Source organism: Mytilus californianus, unplaced genomic scaffold (assembly GCF_021869535.1).
Source record: "Mytilus californianus isolate M0D057914Y unplaced genomic scaffold, xbMytCali1.0.p SCAF_13, whole genome shotgun sequence".
NCBI lineage: Eukaryota > Metazoa > Mollusca > Bivalvia > Mytilida > Mytilidae > Mytilus > Mytilus californianus.
In genome coordinates, this window is record NW_026262615.1 from 32928160 (window position 1) to 32955229 (window position 27070).

At 32.0% G+C, this 27070-nt stretch overlaps 1 protein-coding gene across 1 annotated transcript; it reads right to left on the bottom strand.

Moving 5' to 3' along the window:
• Positions 1-50: 50 nt before the first annotated feature.
• Positions 51-26806, bottom strand: LOC127723529 (sodium-dependent phosphate transporter 1-B-like). The gene is made up of 16 exons (XM_052230169.1): positions 26745-26806; positions 24251-24327; positions 22100-22298; positions 19441-19686; positions 18514-18599; positions 17621-17717; positions 16646-16765; positions 16145-16240; positions 12021-12107; positions 11176-11231; positions 10365-10419; positions 8780-8845; positions 7488-7564; positions 6707-6828; positions 5808-5993; positions 51-4493 (listed from the first exon to the last, which is right to left on the bottom strand). Exons 3-16 carry the CDS (start codon positions 22290-22292, stop codon positions 4256-4258), a joined length of 1725 nt encoding a protein of 574 aa, XP_052086129.1. The 5' UTR covers positions 22293-22298; positions 24251-24327; positions 26745-26806; the 3' UTR covers positions 51-4255.
• Between the last annotated feature and the right edge of the window lie 264 nt (positions 26807-27070).

Here is a 27070-nt window from a genome sequence, read left to right on the forward strand (position 1 = left end):
GCCAACGTCATACCAATATACGACCACAAAATTTTTTTGCGGTCGTATAAATTATCATTTTCATTAGAAATGAAGTATGTATGATAAGAGACATTATTTGGACCCAGAAATTACAAAAGGCAGTAAAAATCTTCAATCATTTCCAAGTTTTGTTATTCTAATTATAAATGAAAAGGATAAATCAGACTTTGTTGAAATGTACATGAACAAAGACCTTAATCAAAATAATATCTTAATTACATCAACATCTTTTAATACAAAAGACATTTAGTAGCAAATTTGTTTAAGGGTAAGGTAGTTGATTATATATGTAGGACTCTAAAGTGCGATGGAGACGCTAAAGTACGATGGTGACGCTAAAGTGCGACTGTCTGAGTTCAAGTGCGATGCCTCCATATGCTAAAGTCTGATGGTCGGTGAAAGTACAGACGTAAGAAACGTAGTTGGATTATGACGTTAACAGTCGTTTATACAAACCAAAAATGAACATGCCAGAAGATAAATTAAGAATACTTGATTAACAACTTTTAAACCAAATGTCCATGACTTAATTTATTTAAAAGTAACTGTGCTTTGTCGGCTGAAGCAAATGTTGTTTTTTTTTTGGGTGCTGGAAGAAGGACTTGTATCCTCCAGTCGACCATTTTACTATATAGATACAAAATAATATACGCATAACAAAATAGTATACGCATAAGCATCCTGTATCCTGCTTCTATTGGAAGCGAACGGATACATTTAAATCATTGTTCATGTAACTTGCAGTTTATTTTGTTGTCCCCGTTAAAATATTATCGATTTTATTGAAATGTAACGTTGGTAAAATAAAGGTACATGTTTTCATGCGTAAATTATAAGTTGTCCGCTAAAACATTAGTTTGTACTTTGTAGGAAGACTATTTCTTAACATCCATGTACTTTAATGTTTTAAGTCCTCTAACCTTACCCTTTTGGTCCATCGCACTTTAGCGTGATATACCATGGTACTTTAGCAAACAAACAACAATCACACTTTAGCTTGAGACACCATCGTACTTTAGCGTAGACCATTGCACTTTAGCGTGACCATCGCACTTTAAAGTACCATCGCACTTTGGTGTCCTACATATATAATATAGATGACATGATAAAAAAATTAGACTGTTTCTGATGCAAAAAATTTTAAGACTTAAAGCAAATAACAATAGACGAATTTATTATGATAAGACAAAATTTAAAAACTCTGCAAACCTGGACTGAAAACCAGATCATTTTTTTAACTTGTGAAAACTAATTTTAAGTAAAATTTCCACTATCAAGAATTAGTACTTTACGACTGGGGGTGAAATTTGCAGACTGCTTTTCGTATAAAAGGTGGTCAACACATTCTCAAAAGAAAACTACAACTACTGGTTAATAAAACAAATCAAAATGATTTGATATATATGAATTTGATATATATTTAAAGCAGTTTTCTCTGTATATAGTATTAGAAGTGATGTTCTTTTAAAAAATGATTCTAACAAAGGATTTAGTATTATATACAGTTTATGAATTTCATATTTTTGCATATGAAACCTGTTATGATAGTTTCCAAGTATGATATACTGAATATTATGCTAAATTCAAATCAAAGCAGTTTTAATATTTACACTTGAATTATTGCATTTTAAGTTACAATTGCAGCCAATTAACTGGCTTATTAATTTATTTCATAAAAACTAAACTATGAAAAAACAATTCAAACCTACAAACCCTCAACACATATAGTTTTGGGGGTCCCTTATGAAAAATAAATAAGGTTGACTTCTGTACTGATTAAGTAATCATGATTACTAACAAATTATATTTTATTGATCAATAATAAATGTTAGTAAGATATATCTACTATTTTTTTGCATTTTTTTTCTATTCTAATGATATTTTTTTTAGACTCTACAGTGATTTTCAGTGTAGAAATATAACATGAAATTAATCTGGAAAAGAATATTTATCCATTTCATTTTATATTTTGTTTTGTTTTGTTTTTTTCTTTTTTAAATAGGGTTTTAAGTTTTTTTTTTTTTTTTTTTTTTTTTTACCTTTTTCTTTTATTTTTATGTTTTTTTCTTATTTCACTTTTTTTCTTTAAATGAAAAATATTTTTTTCATATTTTTTGTCTGTGATTGCCTTCTAAAGCAATTATAAAAATAAATTTCCTCTGTAATGAAAGCTTAAAAGTTAACGTTTTATGAAATATTAGTTGAAATTGTAATTGTGAAAATGAAAAATGAATTCAGTGATTTATTAATAAATCTGAAAATTTTAAAATAATGTGATGCAATATAATATAAAACTAGCTCAACACTCAATTTGCATCTATCCTGTCTATAGGATTATATTGGTTACTTATCAAAATAACAGTCTAAATAATGAACAACAGATACCGTCAACAAATAAAATGCTGTAAAAGAGCATTTTAAAAACAACTACCCGAAAAACAAAGCTTTAAATACAAAAATATTTTTATTAAATTAAGAACAAGCACTCATTCCTTGACATATTATAAATTAACACTACTATCACACTAGTACTAAAACTGTTGCAAATGAGTTACACCAAAATCTTTTCCAACTACTAGTCCGAGGACCCGAGGACCAATATTCAGACATTTTTCTTATGTGTCTAAGCAAAGTTTTGCAAATACTAACTTGTACCAAAAAAGTTTTACTAGTCTGGGGCATCAGACTAGTGGCTAATGATGCAGACTGGGCCAAATTGGTTCTCATTTGGGTGAATTTAACATTCAGTGTATTAAACTTTGAAAAAAATATCGTAGGACCGTAAAAAATATTTTTTTATGACCAGAATCACACATCTTTACTCAAACGGGAGAATATTTCCTTTTCACACATATATATTAGAACCTCTACCATCCTTTCAACAGTTTGTACAGCAAAACTGCTTTACCTTCTTGCTACTAAGGATTATTCCGGGAAGAAATGTAGGGTGTTGGACAACACTTTTATTTATAACCCACCACCCAAATTTTTCTATTTTCATTTGTTGCAGAACTATACTTGCTTCCAGGCTTATTACCCACAGAATAAAGTATGATGTGATGTCCAACTCTCCAATACATTAAATTTAGGATTGTCCTAAGGGAAGTAAAGTCTGCAGTGCTGACCAAGATAAAATAAATTGGATTTTCATAGAGATCACAGATCAAAATTACAGATCAATAAGTTACATGGTTAATACAAAATATAACTTTATGTATACAAGAATTGTTAATAAATGATATATTAATACATACAAAAATAAAATATACATTAAACTTAATTTAAAAGTATATGTTATTTGGGATCTTCACAGAGAATATGAGCCCATATCTCCTGTGAAGCCAGAATAGCTATTCTATTATCCTGGAGTGTCCTGATTTCAACATTAATCAGTTAATTACCTTTCAGATTTTTTAATTTTTTTTCAAAGGAGATATCGGATCATATCCCTTGTCAAGTGACTAAATGTCAAATTGCATGATTAGCCAAGTGCTATTCAAAATTAAATGTAAGAGGTTAGGGGTTGGAAGGCATTTCTCCCCCCCCCCCTATTATTCATTATTAGGTGAAAACTTCTAACAAACCTCCAACCCCCCTTCACCCAAATTAATTCTGGAATATCCCTTACTGATTCCTACTATTTTTAAACTAATTATGTTCTATTCAGGAAGACCAGGATATAAATAAACAAAATTAAATTTTCTCAAACACAAAAGAAATGAAAATGTCACTATCACCATTATTGCAAGGCCATTGCATAAGGCCAAAAGAAATATGTGTGTATTCAACTTGATACATAATTTGGTTCTTAATCTGAAATTATTGCAAGAAATTTATAGAATAGCAATTGCATATGCATTCTCATTCATAAAACTTTACAAAGTTAAATTTTATAGCACTATTGAAACTAGAATGCACTGAAAATTTCGTCCCTCAAAATAAGGTTGGTAGCACTATTTAAATTGCATGCACTGAAATGTTCATTCCTCAAAGTAAAGTTAGCAACTATTCTTCACAACACACTGCAATTTTACATTTACTCCTAGCACTCCCAGCAAATATTATGCTTACAGAATTTATGATGAAAGACTTCACCAAAACATTCCTTCATCTTTGATGGAAAATTAGTAAAAATGTAAAATCAAGTTTTCTATCAATGATATATAAAGAAATGTGGTTTTTGATGCACACTTTATCAACAGTTTTCCTCTCCATCTTTCAGTCATTACAGATCTTATATGACTAACGTGAAAATAAACATTGTCAATGCACTTATACCGCCAGAAACAGGAACAGTCACAATCCATGCCAAGGCTATATTTCGGAATAATTTCCAGTCCACATTTTCTCTGGACCGAACCCTGCCTACAGCTACAACCGATCCTACTTTACAATGAGTTGAACTGATAGGAATGCCAATGTTTGAAGCTATAAGTACTGTTAGGGCTGAACCAATCTCAATACAGAATCCACTGAAATTGAACAAATGAATATATAAAATACATGACATACAAACTTCATTAGTTTTGTCAATAAATTACCTCCCTTGTGCACAAGTGCCAAGGACCTGAACTCATAAAATGTGTCAAATTTTATTTATCATTCAAATGTGCTCATCTTAATATGTATAATAAAGGAAAATGATCACTGTCACACAGGAGGCTGATTCTCATGATAAACAAGATATTCTTTGTTACATGTTCTGTTTATCGTGAAGATCTGACAATAAAATCTTTAACAATGTATACATAATTGTCACTTTTTATCAAATACATTTTATTATCATATCATTAATACAGAATACAGAATATTAGGTCATCAATGTGCTTCAACTTTATTTTTCCCTTTTTCCCTTTTTGATTCCAGTGTCACTGATGAGCCTTGTAGACAAAATGCTAGTCTGGCATACAAAATTATAAGCCTGGTAGCCTTGATGAGTTATTATTGGTCAACGCCTCACGGGTACAAATAAGGTTATACCCTGTATCGAACACAAGACTTTTGTCATAACAATCAAGAATGCACATGTTGTTCTACTGCTAAACTTCTGACTAAATGTAAAGTTGTTCTGTTATATAGTACTTGAAGAAAGTGTAAGTATATATTTCAAATTCATTCAACATATTGATGATGATTAATGACTGCTCAACGTCCAGCGGCAAATTAATATGCATATTCAGGTTGAGAACATGTTAATGTAATATGAATATTAATCCATTCAACATACTGAAAATTAATTGTATCGACAAACAGTAAATAGGTGTCTGACAGATCAGAAGTACTCACACATTACAACTCATCACTGTCAAGCTACTGGTCAAATATGAAATAATTCTGTTCAGTAGATGAAGTGGTGGAGGAGAAAGTAGTTGAATGAATGGACAGATGAACAGACAGACAACGTGAATGCAATATTGCCCCCTTCTTATTAAGAGTGTGGGGGAATAGTAATCAGTTAACTTCATTTTATCCAACTTACCAGTAAGCCAGGTAAATTTGTTAATACTAATCATTCTAATGCACACAATTAGACCAGTATAAAGTTCACTAACAGCTTTTTAAAGAAGCACCAATAGACAGTAGCTATAGGCCCTGTTCCCCTCTAAATAGCCCAGTGCCTTAACATAAATTTAACAGACTATCAAATTTCTATCATTAACACCAAAACAGCATTAATAGAAAGATATAACTACTTAGATCACCTCCCCCCCCCCCCCCCCCCCCTACCAAGACCCTAGTTTTGAAACTAGACTTATTATTAGTACATGTAGTAGGAAGAAACTTACGATGAAGGTGTAATTTTGGCAAGATCTGTTCCCATTGTCTTGATAACTCTTCTGCCGTATATCCACAATCCAATGGCAATACCAAATCCTCCATAAAATAGGATCCAGATTGGAGTTTGGGCCTTCTGTAATGCACTTCCTTCAGTTCCAATCAGCCAGACGGCAACCAAAGGACCAATGGAGTTACTGTAAAAGGTATACAAGGTCAATGAGATGGACAATTTTAGTTTAATATGCAACACTGAAATCCAGACATTTTTGGTTTAAGCACTGTTTAAGTCGAGAACATTTCACTATTAAGTCTATGTAAAATATTCCAAAAAATTAAATCGTTTTACCTACCTAACTTCCCTATTTATCTGCCAGGAGGCAGGAACAAGTACATTTTTTATCTTGACCTAACAATATATACAACTCTCTCATGATAAGATGTAAGTTTGCTTTAGGTTCTATCAAGTGCATGTACGTATATGGCTTTGGAGTAATAAATTAATATACGGTGTTTCTTCTTGTCCATGCAATGTTGGGGACGTTTTATATCTTGACTCATCTTGTTTCATGCAATCTTTCAAGTATAATCTATTCTTTAATCAAATCAATTCAACTTAAATCTTTATTGTCGTTACACTTCATTTCATAGCATGTGACACAACATAACAAAATGTTTTAAGTACACGTTTTCTAAAGGCTTGTAATGCAGACTTTGTTAAATCCACGAAACCAGATATCAATGAAAATTTAAGTTTTCCTCAATCCACGATAATATATAAGTTATCCTCAATTCATAAACATTGGTAGCCACTAAAATAAATTAATCCACAGTAGTTATGATTAAGAAGTGCCTTCATGTCCCATGTATGCTTTTATGGAACAGCCCTATGGAAATCATGAAGACTTACCTAACATCATTACCACCGTGAGCAAATGATCCAAACACAGCGGTGAGAATCTGTAGAAAACTGAACAAGGCGACACTTTCTGGCTTATCTTTTAGATTTTCTCTTGCAATCATACGCTTCGTCTGTAAATTATAACAATTGTGTATACTATCAATACTAAACATTTATCTTGGGTGGCAAAGATGAGTATGTCGCTGAATTTCATTCAAGTACAGAAGTAAGTTTGACATTTCATTACAGAAAAATTAAATTTATGTGACATTATAAAATAAAATATATTATGAAAACACTTGGATAATACTTCTGTGTACTTTTAAATACTGAGTTTCAGGTTAATTAATGATATTGTGTTCAGATATCAAAAGCAAGTACAAAAAAAAATTAAAGTCTAAGAGCAATATTCCATAAATTTGAATTTAGGAAGGGAAGTTTCATCATTGCACATTGCTTGTTGGTCATTTATAGTTTTTGGTCCATATGATGTATGAAAATCAAAAATATATATGCATTAAAAAAAATTGAAAGACGAAGTAGGTGTCTGAAAGATACTAAAAGCACACATGTTACAACTCATCACCGTCAATCTGCTGACCAAGTATGACATCATTCTGTTTAGTAGTTTTGGAGAAAGGAGGGACAAAAACAATATTAGTTGGACAAATGTTTAGAGGAACTGATGTATAAGGTGAATGCAATACAGCCCCCCTCCTAGAGTAGGGGCCGGGTATAATTACAGAGAAAAAAAAAGAATGGCTGAGATGCATTAATGATATAGACTTACCTCTTCATCTTCTGTTGATGAGGATGCTGACGAGGATGATGAACTGTTCTTACTGTCATCATTATTTTTGGTAAAAACTGTGAAAAAAAGTTTACAGTTAAATCCAATATCAAAATTATTAGATATATTATATGTACATGTTTTACTGATAAATATTAATAGATTTGGGGAATACATCAATTAGACAGAAACACATCAACACAAAACAACCAAAATCAATCCAGGTTTTGGCTTGCTAAGCATATCCAAGTTCATGATTAATAGTACAAAAACAAATGTACTGCGCATTCATTATTATTTGTGTGATACCAATTTTTTAACCAATATGGGAGGGTATTCATTAACCATACAATTTAAAGTTTCAATAAAGTGTTAAGTTTCTATAGGCTTTAATGCAGACTTTGACAAAACACAGTCTGCCAAAAACTTTTTCATCTACTTGCCCAAAACTGCATTTAAGGAAAATAATTCCATTTGTCCAACAATTTTTTTGAAAATTTCCACTAGCCCAAACACATTTTAACTAGTCAGGGGCTTCTGGATATATAGTGGCTAAAGGCACAGACTGAAAGCGCCTACATCAGAAATTGTTTTGATCCCTCCAACAACGAAACTTAGTACCCATACAAATAAATAAGTCCACATTAAAAAGGGTGTAGATGTTTGACATATCCGGAAAGCGTTAACGTGTAACAAGCAATTATTGTCAAGTAGCAGACCAGGTTTAAAGTCATTCTGTTCTGTAGTACTGGAGAAACGTGTGATGAAAATATTAAAATATAAATTAAGAAAAATTGAAGTATCAGCAAGCAAGAAGAAGGTATCCGACAGATCCAAAATGTCCTCACAAATTACAACTCATTACTGTCAGGCTGTTGACCAATGTAGTTATTCTGTTCTGTAGTACTCAAGGAAAGTTTGACGAAAATATTTGTTGGAAAACATACTGACAGAGAGCAAGCTAAAGGCGCAAGCATAATAGCCTCACTCCTAACAGTGGGGTACAACAAGACATCTATCAAAAATCAAAAATAATAAAACATATTTTCTGGTCATCCACTTACTTTAGGGTCTGAATGGAGTTTTTTTTTTAGAAAAGAGAATATTGGTCGAAAAAAATAAAGAATAGATAAAAATAGGCAAACAAAACAAAGAATAGAGAATTTGTAATGAGGTTTATAATATAAAGGATAGAGAAAAATGGCCTAAAAGTTAAATAAAACCGAAATAATACCTCTCCAACCCCTCATCCAGACCCTCTTATCCACAGGTAAGCATTATTTGACACCTACCTTTGCTATCATCATATTTTTCCAGTAGAGGTAAATCTGAATTATCATTGGCTGTTGGAGTTGAAACTGAAACCAAAAAACAAATAATCAGTAATGAAATAGGGAAGTTTTGGCAGCACCCTGTGTCTCGCCTGCTAATCCTACTGTCAGTACAAAGTGTAATGTTGAATGCAAAAAAAAAAACAAAGTCAATTTATCACAGTCAAGGATTTAACTCTATAGGGTTATTAGAGAAAAATAACATACATTTGATTTGATTTTTGATTTTTGGTGTTTTAACGCCACTTTTATGCACCGCTTTTGGGCTATTTCGAGTCAGCCATTTTTTAATGGTGGAGGAAGCTGGAGTGCCCGGAGAAAACCACCCACCTTCGATAGGAAAACATACATTTGTTATTGTGGACTAAAAAATCAAAGAACTTTGATAACATATGTATGTTACATGTTTCAAAGGGACAATATACATCATTAGTTTTGTTAAAATGTATACAAGTTCTATTGATATTACTATTGTCTTTATGTATACTTAACTATAGAAAGATATAACAGTTCATAGTTTCCCTATCATGCATAGTGCACCTATGTTATTACAGAAAAAATATACTAAAGGGTGTTATTACAGCTTCTCTACATCACTCCAAAGCATTTGCTCAGACATACATCATGCTTAATTACAATGTATTTTAATTTATTGTAAGAAATAATGATCAGAGCATGTAATGAGGTTCTGCGCAAGCTTCCCAGTAATTCCAAGTGTCTCATTTAATAAGTTACATGCCTTAAATAACTAAGCCTTGCTATTACAGCTATGTTTATCTCTTAAAAGCCTGGTCTCATTGATTTACCATGGTTAATGAAAAATGTATTAATATAATTCAAAAATTAGTTATCAAGGCTAATCATTTAGTTTCTGCGCAAAGTTTCAAGAGTTCCGTAGAACCCACAAAAAATTTAAATATTTATGATTTATTTTACAAATAAAAAACACATATGTTATTACAGATTTAGAAAATTTAAGGATTAAAGAGTAGACAACTCATGAAAGTATCTGTAATAACACATGCAAGATATTTTCTGTAATAACCCTATAGAGTTATATCCCTGACTGTATCAGTAAAATGCAAATTTTAAAATAAATCAAATCCAACTTTATTTTGTCAGATGCTATTTCTTGATCATGAAGAAGCTTGTGTCCAAGTTTCGTAACATACAAACATGAGAGATTAATCTATTGCTATTTCAGAAAAATCTGCATACATTTATATGTATCAGATATCAGAATGCATGTTCTTATTATTGCTATTCTCACCCAGTCGCATAATTTGCATTAATTAAAACCTTGCAATAATTTCTGAATTTAGAGTATATGAATTTACAGTATATGAACCAGTAAAATACAGAAATTTTCTTTCAGGCTAAATCTCTTATTCATAAAAAAGCTTCTGTCAAAGTTATTGATGTCTAAAAAAACTTGAAACACAGACTTTATGCTATTAACTGCAGAAAAAAAGATTATCTATCAGTAAAATTCAGATATATTAAACAGATAAAGGAGAGCAGATGCAGTTTTATTTGTTGTACTTACATGAGGTAGTTATTTCTTTTTCTGGTGTTTTGTCTTCAATACCATCTGTACAACCCTGTAATATACACTACATGAGAAATGACTAAAACAGGAGGCCTACTAGACCAAAAACATTTAAACAAAAATGAATTTGTAGCGATTTTGATGATCCAAATAAAAATATGGAAATCATTCACGCAGTAATGACCAATATTCAAAAATCTTCAAAAAAAAATGTTATAGCTCACAAACCATACCCCAGCTTAAGTATTCAATTAACAGAAAGTTGAGCAATGGACATAAAAATGCATCACACAGTATAGCGGTCATACATGAAGGCCAATTAAAAATTTCAGAAAGCCTTGATTTGTAGTTCCTGACAAAAATGCGAAGAAATTGTATACATGGCCTTTTATATGTGTAAGAAACTTTAAGTATTCAGTTAACAGGAAGTGGAAGAGCAATTAATCTGAAAATGCATCACACAGTGGAGTATACCACATTTCAGTAAACTCTGATGAGTATTTTCTGAGAAAAGGCAACCAAAATTATATATTATGTGTAAAAATATATCAAAGTATTCGGTTAACAGGAAGTGGATGTGGTGATGGATCTGAAAATGCATCAAACAGTTATAAAGCCTGCTTACGTGAATCTTGATACCAAATTTCGGGAAGCTCTGATTTGTAATTCCTGATAAAAATGTGACTAAAATGTTTTGTAACAGATGCACGAAACAAAACATATGTAAACCAGTATACCCCCACTCCCTTTTTTTGGAGCAGGGGTATATATATAATAACAATAAAGATACATTTTTTTTTTCAAATACCTTCAATGGAGTGCTTGCTATTGGAGTTCCTGTCTCCTCTACTTCAGTATATAAAACTGAAAAAAAAAACAAGCTTAACGTCAAAATTTTTGTCTAAGCAGATCACTAACAATAAACAAGTATATTATTATGCATTTTTAACAATCTAAACAATAAAACAGTGAAAAAATATGATATCAACTTATGTAATATATCAAATTGCACTCTTTACATAAGGCAAACATTTTTTGGGATGAAAATTGTCTACGAAAAAAAATTGTTCTCTGTAAAATTATTTTTTGTGCCATATACATGTAATATAAGAAAGTTTTAAAGTAAGCCAAATTATCTCATTGAAATAGAAAGTGAAAATGACAAATTTAATAACTGGAATTACATGTATACAAATATGAGTTGGGGTATGTGAACGTGAGGTTTAACTAGCTGTGAATGGTTTTTGGTTTGTGATATTGTGCAGTTTGAAATAGCAATTGTTTGCAATGGGAACTGAAAGAAAAGCGGTTTGAATAATTTTAATTTGCATAGCTGCAGAAAATATATGCAAGTCCTCACAAGTATTGTAGCCCTTTTTACTTGTAATACATATATCTGAAATTAATCATTTAGGTAATATCAAATAATAATTTGAACTCTGAATTTTTACAATTTAAGAAAGTTATTTCATGTCCATTATTATTATTAATAATTCCTTTCAGTGTATGTTTGGTACAGAAAAAAGTGCCTTTTAACATTCTTTTCTGGGTCAGCTCTTATTACATTAAAACATATTACTTTTTTAACATTAAATCTTTACTGATGTGCCCTACAAAATGTACAAATATCTTATTCTTTCTATTTCTACCTACCATCAGTTTCTTTATCTTCTTTCAGTGGATATTTGGTTCCACTTTGATCAACATCATATTCTTTAACACTGTTATGTGCCATATGAGCTGAAGAAAAAAAGTTATTTTTGTAAAATTCGTAATCAGATATGACAACTGAAATAAATGTCTTTCGTTTTGCCATCTTTTATGGAAGTGTATGTGATTGATTGATTTATTGATTGTTGGTGTTTAACTGCACTTTTAAGGAAACAAAATGATGTAGATGCACCAAGTTGTTGTCTGTCTTGGATGTTTACAAGAGTAGCTGGATGTCAGTGGTTGATGTGACCTGTTGTGCTTTCCAGTATTTTTATTATTTCCTGTTATCCTTTAAATGAATTATACAACATAAAATGACAATGTTAATTATGCATACTGTAATATTTTAATGTTTTGTAAATATTGACCTCTGGTTAAATTGGCTTTATAACTGTTTATTTGTGTACAGAGAAAATTAATGACGCAAGGCTAATTTGACAAATGGCTAGTTTTATTATCTGCAGTTAAAGTTGAACTGTCAGATGTAATTAAGACAAGTAGCAATGTCTTGGGGTGTAGGGTAATAAAATTAGTTATGCCTATTTGTTTGTCTAGAGATGCAGTAATTAAACTCTATGATAAAGGTCAGTTGGTCAGAGACTGGCAGATTGGGTATCAGCTGTGATACTGAAAGGATGTGTATTCCTTAAGTCTTGAATCAGTAAAGATTCTGGAGGACTTGTTTTTAAAGTTTATATGTTTAAACTTTGTAGCTAACTTTGTCAATAAGTCGGAAGTAATGTACATTTGTTAATAAACTTATATATATATATACCGTATTATTTAGTTACTGGGAATTTACCACAGGATATATTGTCGTGCCATAGATGGCTATATCCGTCTGTCTGTGTCAGTGTTGACATCCCCTCGGTCACGTTACAATTTTTGGTGGCAGCGGTGTGGATATTATTAACATGGATTAGTTTATTTCTATTTTAAGAATTGATGTGCTATTTGGAATTTAACAATGTATTTTCGCAAATTATATTCTGTGGATTTATAGTAATATTCAGATAATTTTGTGTGAGAGGATTATTGCAAATGGAATAAAATATTTCATGTGCGTAAATAAAGCAACTGTAATTAAATTGTTATAAAAATGGATAAACGTGATTCTTCTGATAGAGAAATTTATTTTGGAGGTGCAAGACCTAAAGTATCAATGGATACGGGGATAGGATTAAGTTCAACTGTGTTATCAGCTTCAACGCCTAGAATGATTGAAACCCAAAGAGAAATACAGCGTTTAACTAAAGAGTATGAAACTCTTCAGGATGAAATTTCAAGTGCTCCGACCCCGAAAAGATCATCAATTCCATCTGTGTTCCAACCTTCTCGTTATCAAGGATCGAATTCACATAAGCATATGGGATCTGAAAAGCCAGTTGTCCGACCCTCTAAATATGATGGTTCTGTTTCTTGGGAAGATTATAAAATTCAGTTTGAAATGATATCCGAATTAAATTGTTGGGCGGATAATCAGAAAGCAATGTTTCTTGCGACAAGTCTAAGCGGGAATGCACAAAGTGTTTTAGCCGATATTGATCCGATTAAGAGTAAAGATTATAAATCGATATGTGCAGCATTAACTAGTAGATTTGGAACCGATACAGAACAGAGCTTTTCCGTGTGCAACTTAAGAATATCCGTAAAAGAAAAGATCAAGATTTGCCTGAATTGGCGCAACATATCAAGAGACTAAGCCGTGAAGCATATCCCAAAGCTCAACTGGAACTACAAGAAATGTTGAGCCAAGATCATTTCGTTGATGCATTAGATGACACGGATACACATTTGCGTATACATCAAGCTCACCCAAAGACACTAGATGATGCAGTTAAGTTAGCTGCTGAGCTCGAGGCATTTTACATTGCGGATAAACAGAGGGACAAACCATCAAGTGTTCGAAATTTGGCTATTTCGGAAAGTTCAGAAGTATCTGGTCAAATTAAAACCTTATCTGATGTGGAAGAGGAACTTCGACGTGAGCTTCAGTTTCTTAAGCGTGATATGAGTCAACAGAGACGCGGATTTAATAACAACAACAAGCCGGGGAAAAGGGGATGTTGGACTTGTGGCGATACAAGGCATATCAGAAGAAATTGTCCGAATGATGACAAAGGTAACAGAAATTATCAACAAAAAGACCGAGTTAGAACGGTCGTGTAGCGAGTGGCGATGGAGGAATGTATATTTCTGGTAAATTTCAAGGTAAAAACATCCAATGATTAGTAGATACAGGTGCAAATGTGACAATTTTGAACAGTAAGGTATACGATTCTCTGTCCGATGGAAACAAAGTGGTGTTGCGTCCAACACACACAAACATGAAACTTGCCGACGGTAAACCAGTTAAAGTAAGAGGAATAGGTAAAATGAACGTTGAAATTGGAAGGACACTTCTCACACACGATGTGTGGGTAGCTGATAAAGATGAAGATATAGACTGTATTATCGGTTTTGACTTCATGAAACAAAATATGTGTTGCATTGATGTGGCTAACAATACAATGACTGTTAACAAAGAACAGAAATCTTGTGCAGTAGTAAATTCACAAGGTGTGCGATGTTGTCGGGTTGCTGTGTCAGAGACAACAGTTATTCCGCCGGGTGTCGAGCAGATTATTCCAGGGAAAGTTATTGATATTAGTTATGCTCAAGAATGTAGCATGTTAGTAGCTTCAAATAAATTTGTGGAGAAACATCAGCTTCTGTTGGCTAAAACAGTAGTTAATTCATCATCAAATGTCGTTCCGATTCAAGTTTTGAACGCAACAGATAAGTCTGTTAAAGTGTATGAAAAAACTATTGAAACGCCATGTGAAGCAGTAACAGTACTTAACGAGTCAGCTTGTTCTCTAGATTTGTCAAAAGAAGATATTCCAGAACACTTATCTAGTTTATCATGTTTATATACAAACAGTTTTAGTGACTTGGTTTACCGTATTCAAAATTCAGAACTTGCAAAATCAAGAGTTGTTCATTACAACAGACTGAAACCGTATTATGGAGATTTTAACAATTGGCTAATTAAAACTGTAATTCAAAAAGACACGGAGTCTAACGCTATCGCAATCGAAGAAAATAACACTGAGTCTAACATTGAATTAAGTGAAAATGAACAGTGCGATTTGTCTAATTTTCCAACTGAAAATGTTGAATACAGTCGCGTACAACGTGTTGTAAAACGTCCACCCAACAGATTCGTTCCTGATTAGAACTTTTATGGAACTTTATAAACTATGAACATTTAAAATGAACATTGCATGTTTTCATGATTATTATTGAATTATTTTTCAAATGTTGAAAATTGTACCAAAGAGTGTAAATTGTTTTTGATACATTTTGATTTTTCTATGTATATTTTATTGCGTATTTCTGTTTTATTTTTGAAAGTGGTCTTCCATACTGTAATAAGTTAAAGTTGTTTTTTGTTTACATGTGAGACACATGTTTTTCAAAGAGGGAGGCAATGTAATATTTTAATGTTTTGTAAATATTGACCTCTGGTTAAATTGGCTTTATAACTGTTTATTTGTGTACAGAGAAAATTAATGACGCAAGGCTAATTTGACAAATGGCTAGTTTTATTATCTGCAGTTAAAGTTGAACTGTCAGATGTAATTAAGACAAGTAGCAATGTCTTGGGGTGTAGGGTAATAAAATTAGTTATGCCTATTTGTTTGTCTAGAGATGCAGTAATTAAACTCTATGATAAAGGTCAGTTGGTCAGAGACTGGCAGATTGGGTATCAGCTGTGATACTGAAAGGATGTGTATTCCTTAAGTCTTGAATCAGTAAAGATTCTGGAGGACTTGTTTTTAAAGTTTATATGTTTAAACTTTGTAGCTAACTTTGTCAATAAGTCGGAAGTAATGTACATTTGTTAATAAACTTATATATATATATACCGTATTATTTAGTTACTGGGAATTTACCACAGGATATATTGTCGTGCCATAGATGGCTATATCCGTCCGTCTGTGTCAGTGTTGACATCCCCTCGGTCACGTTACAATACAATTTAGGTTTGATTTATCAATATGAAATATCTAAAAATTTACCAGAGCTTAGTACAAGAGCATCACGACTCTTCCCAAATTCATTTTCGACAGAAATAGAACTTAATGATTCTTTGTCTTTAGCTTTTGCTACTTCAGCTGAAAGGCAAAATGATTTATTTATATATATGAATAATATTAGAGTGTCAAGAGTAAATACATATGGGTCCAAAAGGAAAAATATTGTTTGGTGGTCAACAGAACAGTAAGAAAATTTTGTGATATAAATTTGTTGAAGTCATGCGAGAAGAATAAATTTTACAAGATTGAGTTGCTTTTTCAAGCTTAAACGTCAATATTATTATATACATTTGTTTTAATTGAGCGAAAATGAAAAAATACAGAAACAATCAAGGGCTAAAGAATGAAACAACAATTAAGGGAAAAAGTCAAATTTCAATATAAACTTTGTTTTTCAGAGTTTGTCAAAGGCAAACTTAGTAATAATAATGCTGATGTCTTTCAGAGGTAAAATAAGAATGAATATTTTTCTTATAAACTTACCTATAATTCTTTTTCTGTACCAAGGCGTTACAACAAATTTAACTAGCAGAGCTACTAATAATGCTGATCCAAATGTTAAAATGATCACTCCATATAAAGGAATCTTGTCAAAATGCAACACTGTAATAAAATAATCACGGTAATTACATGCAATTCTTTACTTTAAATGGCAACAACAGAATCACAGGAAAAAAGTAGACTTTTGCTTCATATCATTAGTTCTTTATCTAAATTTGCCAAATTGCTATTGGCCTAAATGTTGCTGTTACATTTTCTGGTTCTGGAAGCAGATAAAGAAGGAACCAGTCAATTGTTGTCTTTCATGTTGCACTTGCATAGTTATGTTTGTAACCCTAGTTTGACCCTCTCTTTACAAGGTTAGATCTGGAGGGACCAGATTAGGAGCAGGAGAAAGGAGATGACAAGTTACATAAGTCTATAAGCCACTATACCTTTGCAAGAAAGGATAATGCAAAAGTCATTAAATACCTTTTTCCTTGGTTGTTTTTGCCTTTGGGTTACTGCCTCTCTGACATATCTGACACCAACAATGTATATATCTGTATGTTTTTTTTGATATTTGGTTTTTTAACGTCACTTTTAAGCACCGCTTTTGGGCTATTTCGTGGCGGCCAGTTTTTATTGATGGAGGAAGCCAGAGTGCCCGGAGAAAACCACTGACCTTCGATAGGAAAACTGACAATCCTAGTCAATTAAGATTGGAGTCGAGTGCACCCGGACGAGCGGGGTTCGAACACACAACCTCAGTGTTGACTGGCTAGTGATTACAGTAGTAACTACTTAAACCACTCGGCCACCGAGGCCCCTGTATATATCTGTCGGCCATGAGTCAGTTGTATTGTGCCTAATTAGGGATGAGTTATGTTTATATGGAATTGCCTTTCTGCTTTTTTCTGTGTTTTAAGAAATGATTACAATAACATATCATCTGTAAGCAAAATAAAAAGAACTTACAATGAGAACCTTTATAGAACACAGAAAATAAATTGATGGCAGCTGTAAAGGCATAGAATATCGGCAGTAATTTTAGGCCTGGTTCTAATGGCTTGGGCTGAAATATATAAACAAAACATCAATGAATACAGCAGCTGTAAAACACTAATAATCTACAGTAATTTTGAGTGTGATATATTGAACCATATGGAAAATTAGAATATTTGCTATTTATCACACTAATTGTTAAACAATTATTTGTTGGTGCTCGATTCTTAGGACATGGTTTTTTTTTTTTTTTTTTTTTTTTTTATTTGTTCAATCGATTGACATGTCCTGTTCAATGCTACTGATTTGAACGTCATTTCTTTTTTTTGTTACTTTTGTGTCTTATTTTGTACCTGTATATTTTTGTTTTATTTCAATGAAAAATATGCTGACCCTTGTGATCTTACTTGTGACACAATCAAATCATTCAGCATATTCAAGTTGTTAGTTTAACAAAATATCACCTTACTACTATTTTTGTTTTCATTCTATAAGTTTTCCACAAGTCTGAGAAAGACTTATAGCTTGCTGTTCGGTGTGAGCCAAGGCTCCGTGTTGAAGGCCGTACTTTGACCTATAATGGATTACTTTTACAAATTGTGACTTGGATGGAGAGTTGTCTCATTGGCATTCATACCACATCTTCTTATATCTATTAAAATTGTTTTTTGGTCCCAATTATTACCCTCTGTTGTACCATGTGTCTTTCAACAAATTCACCTGTGCAACATATTTGGTTCGAGATCATGAAATATATCTAATGATTAAATCTTAACCAGACTTAATTGTGCCAAAATTGTATAGTTTGCATCCTACATTTGGTTATAACTTATTTTATATAATAATATTTTGTGTATGTTGCTTACCTTTTTCAAGACCAAGTGATGAACTAAAAGAAATGTTAGCACTGACACAATTCCAGATAATAAAGGGGAGATAAACCATGATCCAACTGAAACAAATCAAAATTTATACTCATATATTACCATACATTTACAGACATGACAGATGCACATTTATGACAGAAAAAAATTGAATCAGACAAAAAAAGCATAATTAAAAAAGGAATCTAATGTCAACAGTACTGAACTTAAATTGTTTTTTTTTAGTCGAATTTGCCAAAGCCATTAAACATTGCTAATATTTTCCCTATTGAAAAATATACAGAGCTCTTTCAACAACAAATTTTACGACAATAATTGATAGTAAGTTATAATGAAATGTTCATATCCAGTCTGTGTTTTTGTAAGATGTTTTTCTGCTTTGTATTGATCTAATGAGTTAAGCCATTTTTATAGTTTGTACTAATGTTGTGCTGTAACAACACTGTCCCAGGTTAGGGGAGGGTTGAGAACTCATAAACATGTTTAACCCCGCCACATTCTTTATGTGCCTGTCCCAAGTCAGGAGCCTGTAGGCCAGTGGTTGTTGTTGGTTCATGTCTGTCATATTTGTTTTTTTCGTAAATTGTTTTGTTACACATTAGGCCATTAGTTTTCTCAATTGAATTGTTTCATATTTTTCATGTCGGGGCCTTTAATAGCAGACTATACGGTATGGGTTTTTCTTATTGTTAAAGGTCGTACGGTTCCCTATTATTGCTTACAACCACTTCATTTGAACTTGGGTAGATAGTTGTCTCATTGGCAATCATACCACATGTCCTTATTTTTATATGACTTAAAGAGTACTTTTTGTAGTATTTCTTTTGTAAAATGAGTCAAAAGCAGTTTCAAAAAGGGAGATAGATCTCTAAATGACATTCATTTCTATGGTTTAAACTTGATACATACATATAGATGCCATCTTTATCCAATTGACTCCTTTGGTGCCATGTACAACTAGAGAAAATCCAACTGTAGCTCCCACAATACTGTGTGTTGTAGAGACAGGAAGTGACAGGACTGTTGCAACAACAAGCCAAACACAGGAGCCTGTCAGTGCAGCCACATTCCCAGCCATAAGAACATCTTCACTTCCATTTTTGTACAAAGAAACATCTATAATGCCCTTTCTTATTGTATCAGACACCCGATAACCTGTAAATTTATAAGATAAATCTATCACATTATGTCAAGCTTCAGCCTTTTATAGCTGACTATACAATATTGGTTTTGCTCATTGTTGAAGTTGTTGAAGGCTGTTCTTTGGTCTCTGGTGAATATATATGTGTCATTGGCAATCATACCACATCTACTTATTTTTCACATTGTAATAGCTGTTGTTAATTAAAAAATATATACATGTATATACTTCATGTACTCGTCTCTTGTCACCAGGCAGAAGAAAATCGTAAAGTAATTCTATTTTTTTTTAATATTTTACAGACTTCACTATATATCTCAATTTATCTATAGCCATATAGGCAGATGTTTTACACTTTAACCAGGGCTCACACTACTTCAAAATCATAGGAAGAAGTGACTTCTCTTTTTGAAACTGGTTGGGAGAAGTGGTGAGATTTGAAAGAGAAGTACTTGTTTGCTCGCGGCGCTTCAATGAATTGTTTTTTACTATAATATAAAGGGCCATTTGATACATATTTCTTTTTTTTTATAGGTGTTCAATTCATACCTCAGTTAATTAAAGTAACAGTTGTTTCAGTTTATGTCTTAAATAGTCATTTATAGTTGCACAATTATATACATGATATCAGTCCTCTTGTCAGAATCTACGAACTAAATATCTAGCACTAAAAAGATCTTTTTTTATATCAAAAAGGAAAAGAAAGTATCATATATCAATAAAAAATACAATTAAAAAACTATTCTGTTTATCATGTTAATAAATTCATTGTTTCTCATTAAAAAGATATATAAATTAAACAAAGTTAAGCAACTTTAATCAATAAATTGAAACAATGTATTAACATGAAAATATATACATTTAGCAAGGATATCTAATCAAAAGTCTGTTAATGCATGTGGAATGTGTAATTTTCACTTTTGGGAGCATTATTCTTTTGTCAGCTGTTCAATTCAGGCGTCAGTAGTTATTATCGTAAGAATTCGGATTTGGGTCATAGCAGGTCCGCTACTGAAGAATCCCACCTTCGATCCATGGTTTGTACAAATATTTCAATGGCGGACGAAGAAAATTTACGAAAAAATAAACAATGTTTGACAAGCGATTTGGAAAGGAATATGACCCTTTTAATGCAATAAATGGACCAAACATTAACTAAAGGCAATTTTGATCACTTTCTAAAGAAGTAACAAACTTATGTTGCCGAAAATCAGAATGTTTTGATATATGATCTCGAGTAACAAGTACAGGAAATGAAAGAAAATACTTCATAAAAGTTGTTCCTTTAAAATAACATACGACCAATCTGTAAAGTCAATTTCACATCATTTCTAAAGAAATAAATCGTTTATGTCTTTGAATTTCTTCACTTTTAAATGAAAAGTATGCTGTTTCATTGACTTGGTAAAAATGGGAAATCGTCGATGACGAAAGCGACTGCAAGCGATTATTGTGAACACCATGACGACTAGATATTGCTTTTTACGGTCGGGCAAAGCGAAGTGACGGACGTGAAAGCGACTTTGACGCCCCAGTCGCCTGCTAGTGTGAGCCCTGCTTTAACATTTCTTAACCACAAATGTCAATAACATGAGATAAGGTAGGCATGAAAATCTAGGGTAAGCGAGGAGACGAGAAACATCATCATATTATATTTTGGCCTTATAAACATACACCATTATCAGCTACATACAAGCTTACAGGAAGTAACATTTATAGAACATTTATTGTTTTAAATAACTATTAATTATATATGATTGTAACTGTACACAAGTGATCTCACAATTATGTAATCTATATATAGCCAAAATGCTACATAACCTTTACATGCTTTATAATTTCAGTTTTGTATGATTAAAATACAACTTTGTTAAACATAAATAGCATGTCAATATGCCTTCTATAAACTACTCAGTAAAATTATACGTTAAATGTCAAGTTCAAAACCAGAACTCAGTCAATTAAATAAAGCTCTAACTTTTATGTATCGTCAGTATAGAATATTAGTAGAAAAATATGCTGTTTATAAATGATATGATGGTGTGCTGTCCAATTGAAATTCTCAAAATTAGAGCATTTAGTATAAATAAACTAGTCTCCACAATACTGAAACTTATTTTAGCTGCTGACATGGTTTAAAAAACAAATTCCTCGAACCAAATTGTGCATCCCCAGCATAATATATATCTTCCGATTGCCAAAAGTTGTAAAGTTACCTCAAAACACAATAAGGGTTATGCTTCCCGACCCCCATAAACATTTTCTTTTTAAATACTCCAAACGCTATTTCATTTTCGGAAAAGCCCTAAAAACATGAAGAACATTTCTACAAAAAATAAATAATTATTTTACAAAAACAGTCACTACAATAAATTCTAATTTTCATAAAGCCAGGGATTGTTATAAGCTAGCAGTATTAATACAAACCTATTAAAACAGCACCCAATATCTCAAATATTGTACCTAGAATACAGGCTTGTCGTAAGGTAAGAACTTTGGATCCTACAGAAGTACCAAATGAGTTTGCTACATCATTAGCACCGATAGCAAAACTAAGGATAAAGGCTATAATAAAGCCGACAATGACCATCCATAATACATCTTCAGGAATACTGACCATCTTTTCCTGTCAAAAGATTACAAATATATACACATTCATAAGACCTCTTCTACGATACTAACCATCATGACCAGTCTAAACACAAACACATATGTATAGCCCTCCCATATTCTTTATCTGAGTGTCTTAAGTAATACTTGTTTTTCCATTGCTTTGTCATTAATCAGGCTATTGGTTTTCTCTTTGAATTGTTTCACATTTAGTCATGTCAGGGCCTTTAAAAGATGACAATAAGGTATGGGTTTTGCTCATTGTTGAAAGAGGACATTGACCTATAGTTGCTTACATCTATATCATTTGGCCATACAAATAGTTGTCTTGAGGACTCTGGTGGAATTTTTTAGTCATTTGCAATGAAGCCAAATCTCCCTATTTTTATTTACACACATACAATCAATTTATAAGAAATATGAGCTTCATATTCATAAGATTCGTTTCAAGGAAGTGCCAATGGAGAGTCAAGGATAAAAAAGGTTCCTCAGTACAGAATCTGTAGATTAAATAATCTGTTTTCAATATGCATTAATATCAAAGGTAATTGTTTTATTAGTGTTTCAGAAACAAAGCTGTATGTATATTAGCAAAATATCTTTACCATTGATAAACTTTTTACCTGAACAGTCAATAAATATTTAATCAATATTTGATATATTTTACATCTGTTCTCATTAAATACTTTAATTAAATCAATAAATTGATATGTTTACCTTTATACCATGTGCAATCAATAAAAAAACAAATTCAAAGTTACTCAATACTTTTTGTAACCTGCTTTTGCAGTTCTAAATTATCATAAATCTCACAAAACTTCAATTCTTGTTAGATATATTTCTTCTTAGCTGTAGAAAAGTGTAGTGTTTTGTGCCAACTGGAATTTAATTGTAAATTACTGAAACATGAAAAGATTAACTTAGATTGAACATGTATGAAATGGAGATTAAAATCCAAGACATCTTACACCATGAACACTGGTTTCGAAACTTTTGCTTTACACATTTACTAACATTTTTCCATTCAAATGTTTGAAAGTATCTGTCTTTTGAACAGCAGTTTCCCATTTATGATTTAGTGTGTGTTGTGTCTGAACTTTATCACAAACTATTTTTTGTAAATTCTTTAAATTGACAATCTATCAAACATCGAACCTGACAAGTGACATTAAAATATCTTCCCTAACAGCACATTAAATCGTATTTTAAAGACATTTTTCCTTTCAAAATTTTATATTGTATGTAAAAGATGTTATAACAAAAATAGAAAACTCCAACCTAAATTCAAAAAGGGGAAGTCCATATAAACTGACAAACCAAACTCTCGCCTATATCAACCAAGTGGAACACAACTGTCGTAATACATGTATTTATGTGTAATTAATAACATCTTGACTAATTAATGTGAAAATTACAGTCAATAATAAAACTGATTTCAAACTGAATTTCACAAAGTGTGAGTATTTCAGTTTTGTTAAATGATAATTGTTAATTCATTTGAATTTGCATTTATTGAAATGAAGCGGTTGTCAATTTATAGACTTCAGGCTTCATGAAAAGTGCAAGACTTGGAAGAGTCCCACAATTATGGTGTGGGGTAGAAAAATCATGATCCCATGTTTTAATGCTAAAATCATTTAGATCTTGTTTTTCTTGAAACTTCATATTGATTTCACATACATAAATCCTTTTCCTGCTATTTTAATTTTTTAATTGCATAATCATGATAAAACCCCTAAATTCTATGAAAACATTACAATTTTCTGTTTATTTCTACCATGTATGCACTAAATACCAGATAAAGACAATAAATCAGAACTGAATTAAGTGAAAAATGGATACTTTCTCTCGATTTTAAGGTATAGATACCATAACAATATTTAAGAGGAATAATTAAAATAATTAAGGACAGAAGTTCTGAATATACAGTTGATCACTACAGCAGGTTTAACAGGTATTTATATGTACCTTCCTATGTTTTCAATCTATCCAGGTGTTGTTCCTTCTTCTTTGATTCACAATATCAGGTGTTTCTGGGAAAATTCCTGTAAAAGATATTCACCATGTTCATTATGCATGACCAACTTTGCGAGACCCTTCTGCAGGGTCTTAAACTAAACTTTTTGGTCATAGTAGCCTTCTGGATACCATAGACATTATATGTAAGGGACCAAAAAAAAACTGTTTGCCCAGAAATGGACTTGTTCACGGTACCTGAAGCTCTAGTGTAAAGGATGAAATACAATGTATCCTGCATTCTGGCTATTTCCTGACACTTTCATTGAATTGCAGAAGACACAGTTTGCCAAGACTTCCTATTGAACTCACCCATCCCCCAACATGTACATGTTTGTCTATAATTATACCCTCTACAAGAGGGGTTAAAAAGGAAGTCTTTCCCACAGCACAGGGGCATAACTCAAAAACAGTGAAAGTGACACCACCTTAATTCGAACTTGATCTGTATAAATTTTGGTGGTAGTAAGTACTGGGTATAAGTTTCATAACATTTGGTCGAGGCAAACTAAAGTAAGAGTGAAGACATGGCAAATTTAGTAATTTTTCCATCTATAAAGTGACATAAGCTCGAGATGGTGAAAGTGAAGCCACCTAAATTCGACCTTGATCTGTGTTTGGCGATAATATATCAATAACTAAGCATTGTGTATTAGTTTCATAGCATTTGGCTGGGGTAAACTAAAGTTAGAAAATGAATACTAAATTTGAGAACAGACGTACGGACAGAGGTGCAGTCCGAAAAGGGTAAAACTTATTGCCCCTCAGCCATATGTTAACTGGTTATTTTGGACCAGGTTAATGTTATTTAAAGGTGATTAAACACCCCTATAATTAATTAATTATACCTATCAGGATTTATCAACTTTCCTATACATATCTTAATTAAAAAAAGTCTAGCTGCTGAATAAGAATGTGCGACTAGTGAAAAATTACCTTTTTCCAAGTAATTTAATAAGAGTTTCAATTTTCAAATCAGAATATCCAATTGTCTTAGCTGATAATAATTTGTTGTGGAATATAATTTCTTTTTATATTTAGTTCAGATCTTGATTGCTTCTGTCAAGAACACAGTTAAATGATTAGTGATCATTCGCCAATATCTCCCATAAGCATTACTATGATTATTGGGAGGCCCTCAGGATTATCATACTATACCATGATACTCCAGTGGCAGTTATTACAGGAAAAGCATTTCAAAACAAAAATTAGTGCAAATGGCGATTAAATAAGAAAGGATGTCAGGATGTCAGGATTCTGCAATTATTTTTGAGTGAATTCAGAATTGGTACTTCATTTTCACGAGAATTCAGAGTTTATGCTTATAGGGACTCAGGAATTAATATTGATTTTTTGGTGTCCGCGAAAGAATGTTTTATTTTTTGTTATTCGAGATGACACACCTATTGCCCCTTTTTTTTATGATTCAATTAAACATTTTTCCATTTAAAACTTAAAAAATATCTATCATTTGAATGGCAGTTTCCCTTTTAAGATTCGATATGAGTTGTGTCTGATATGTATCTTATCCCAGAAAATCATAACCTTTCCACAGATCTGGTTTTTTTTTTTTTCTTTTTTTTTTCTTTAATTTTCCAACGGCAACGGATTTTCTTTCAAATTCACCTAAAATTGTGGAATGTTGATTTTTTTGCAAAACCCAGTAGTATGACAGCATTTTGAAATCAGGCTTTCAATGTTTTCATTTACGTACATACGTATTTCTGCGACCTTTGTCCCTTTCCTGGTCAGTTGAAAGTACCGCTATTTTTTAGCGGGGAAGTTTGTGTAGTGTTTATATCACTGGTACCGAACATATTTGCATTATTTAGGGAAGAACCAGCAAGTTCAGGATTTCCATTAAAAAAACTCGATAAGTCCCGAGAAGCCCGAATAATCAACAAAATCTTCACTTGTGATCCACACGTGTGTTATATTTACGAGATGTTTACATGTTTGACCTTGTAAACTATCCCTCAATTCTGTCAATCATCCACTTCGCGATAATAAATACAAACAAACAATGATTCAATATCTGGTTAATATTAATCGGCTTCGCTTGAAAACAAGCAATTACACAGAATATAACATTAAAATTTACTGAAAAAAAATCGATGAGATGACAAATAATAATAGCATCGCTAGTATTCGATTGACAATAAGTTATAACGTTCAAATTTCTTGAAGACATTAAAAATCTTTGAAAAATGGGATTCAATTTATTTATTTGTTATCAACATAAATCTTGTAATCTATTTGACTGCTACTGTTATATAATAAATATTTGATTCCACGTGTATTTTAGCTTCGTCCCTTGTTAAAAAGTTATCGGGGGTGATGAGAATACCGGGTTGACGGAACGAAGGGGAAAACTTTATACAATTTGCTGTAATACAAAATGTTCATGTCATGCATTTAATATCGAACAAAAACAAAACATGCTTACCAGAACTAATTAGTTGTCATCTAGCCATGTTTTTAATTTCCCGACTAAGCGCATGCGTTTAGCTGAATAACTTTCGACGCGCATAATATAAGAAGCTAAATATTTTTTTTTAACCAACACGAGTTTTGCACGGCATATATGCATGCACGGCGAGCCTTATAACGAGCATAAGCCTAAGGATAAGGATAAGATAAGATAAGTTAAGATAAGATATTTTATTTTTGTTTAAAATCCAAAATTGCAGGATTGTTACCAAAGACAATAAATATTGGCTACATAAACGAGGGTCGTAATGGGGGTATACCTTCATAACGACTAACGGTAAA

Coding starts and splice junctions, on each gene's coding strand:
- LOC127723529 (XM_052230169.1), bottom strand. CDS start 22,292: ATGGTCAGTATTCCTGAAGATGTATTATGGATGGTCATTGTCGGCTTT. Junction 16,766..17,620: donor GTTCTATAAAGGTTCTCATT/GTAAGTTCTTTT, acceptor ATTTTATTACAG/TGTTGCATTTTGACAAGATT. Junction 10,420..11,175: donor TAGCAAGCACTCCATTGAAG/GTATTTGAAAAA, acceptor TGTATATTACAG/GGTTGTACAGATGGTATTGA.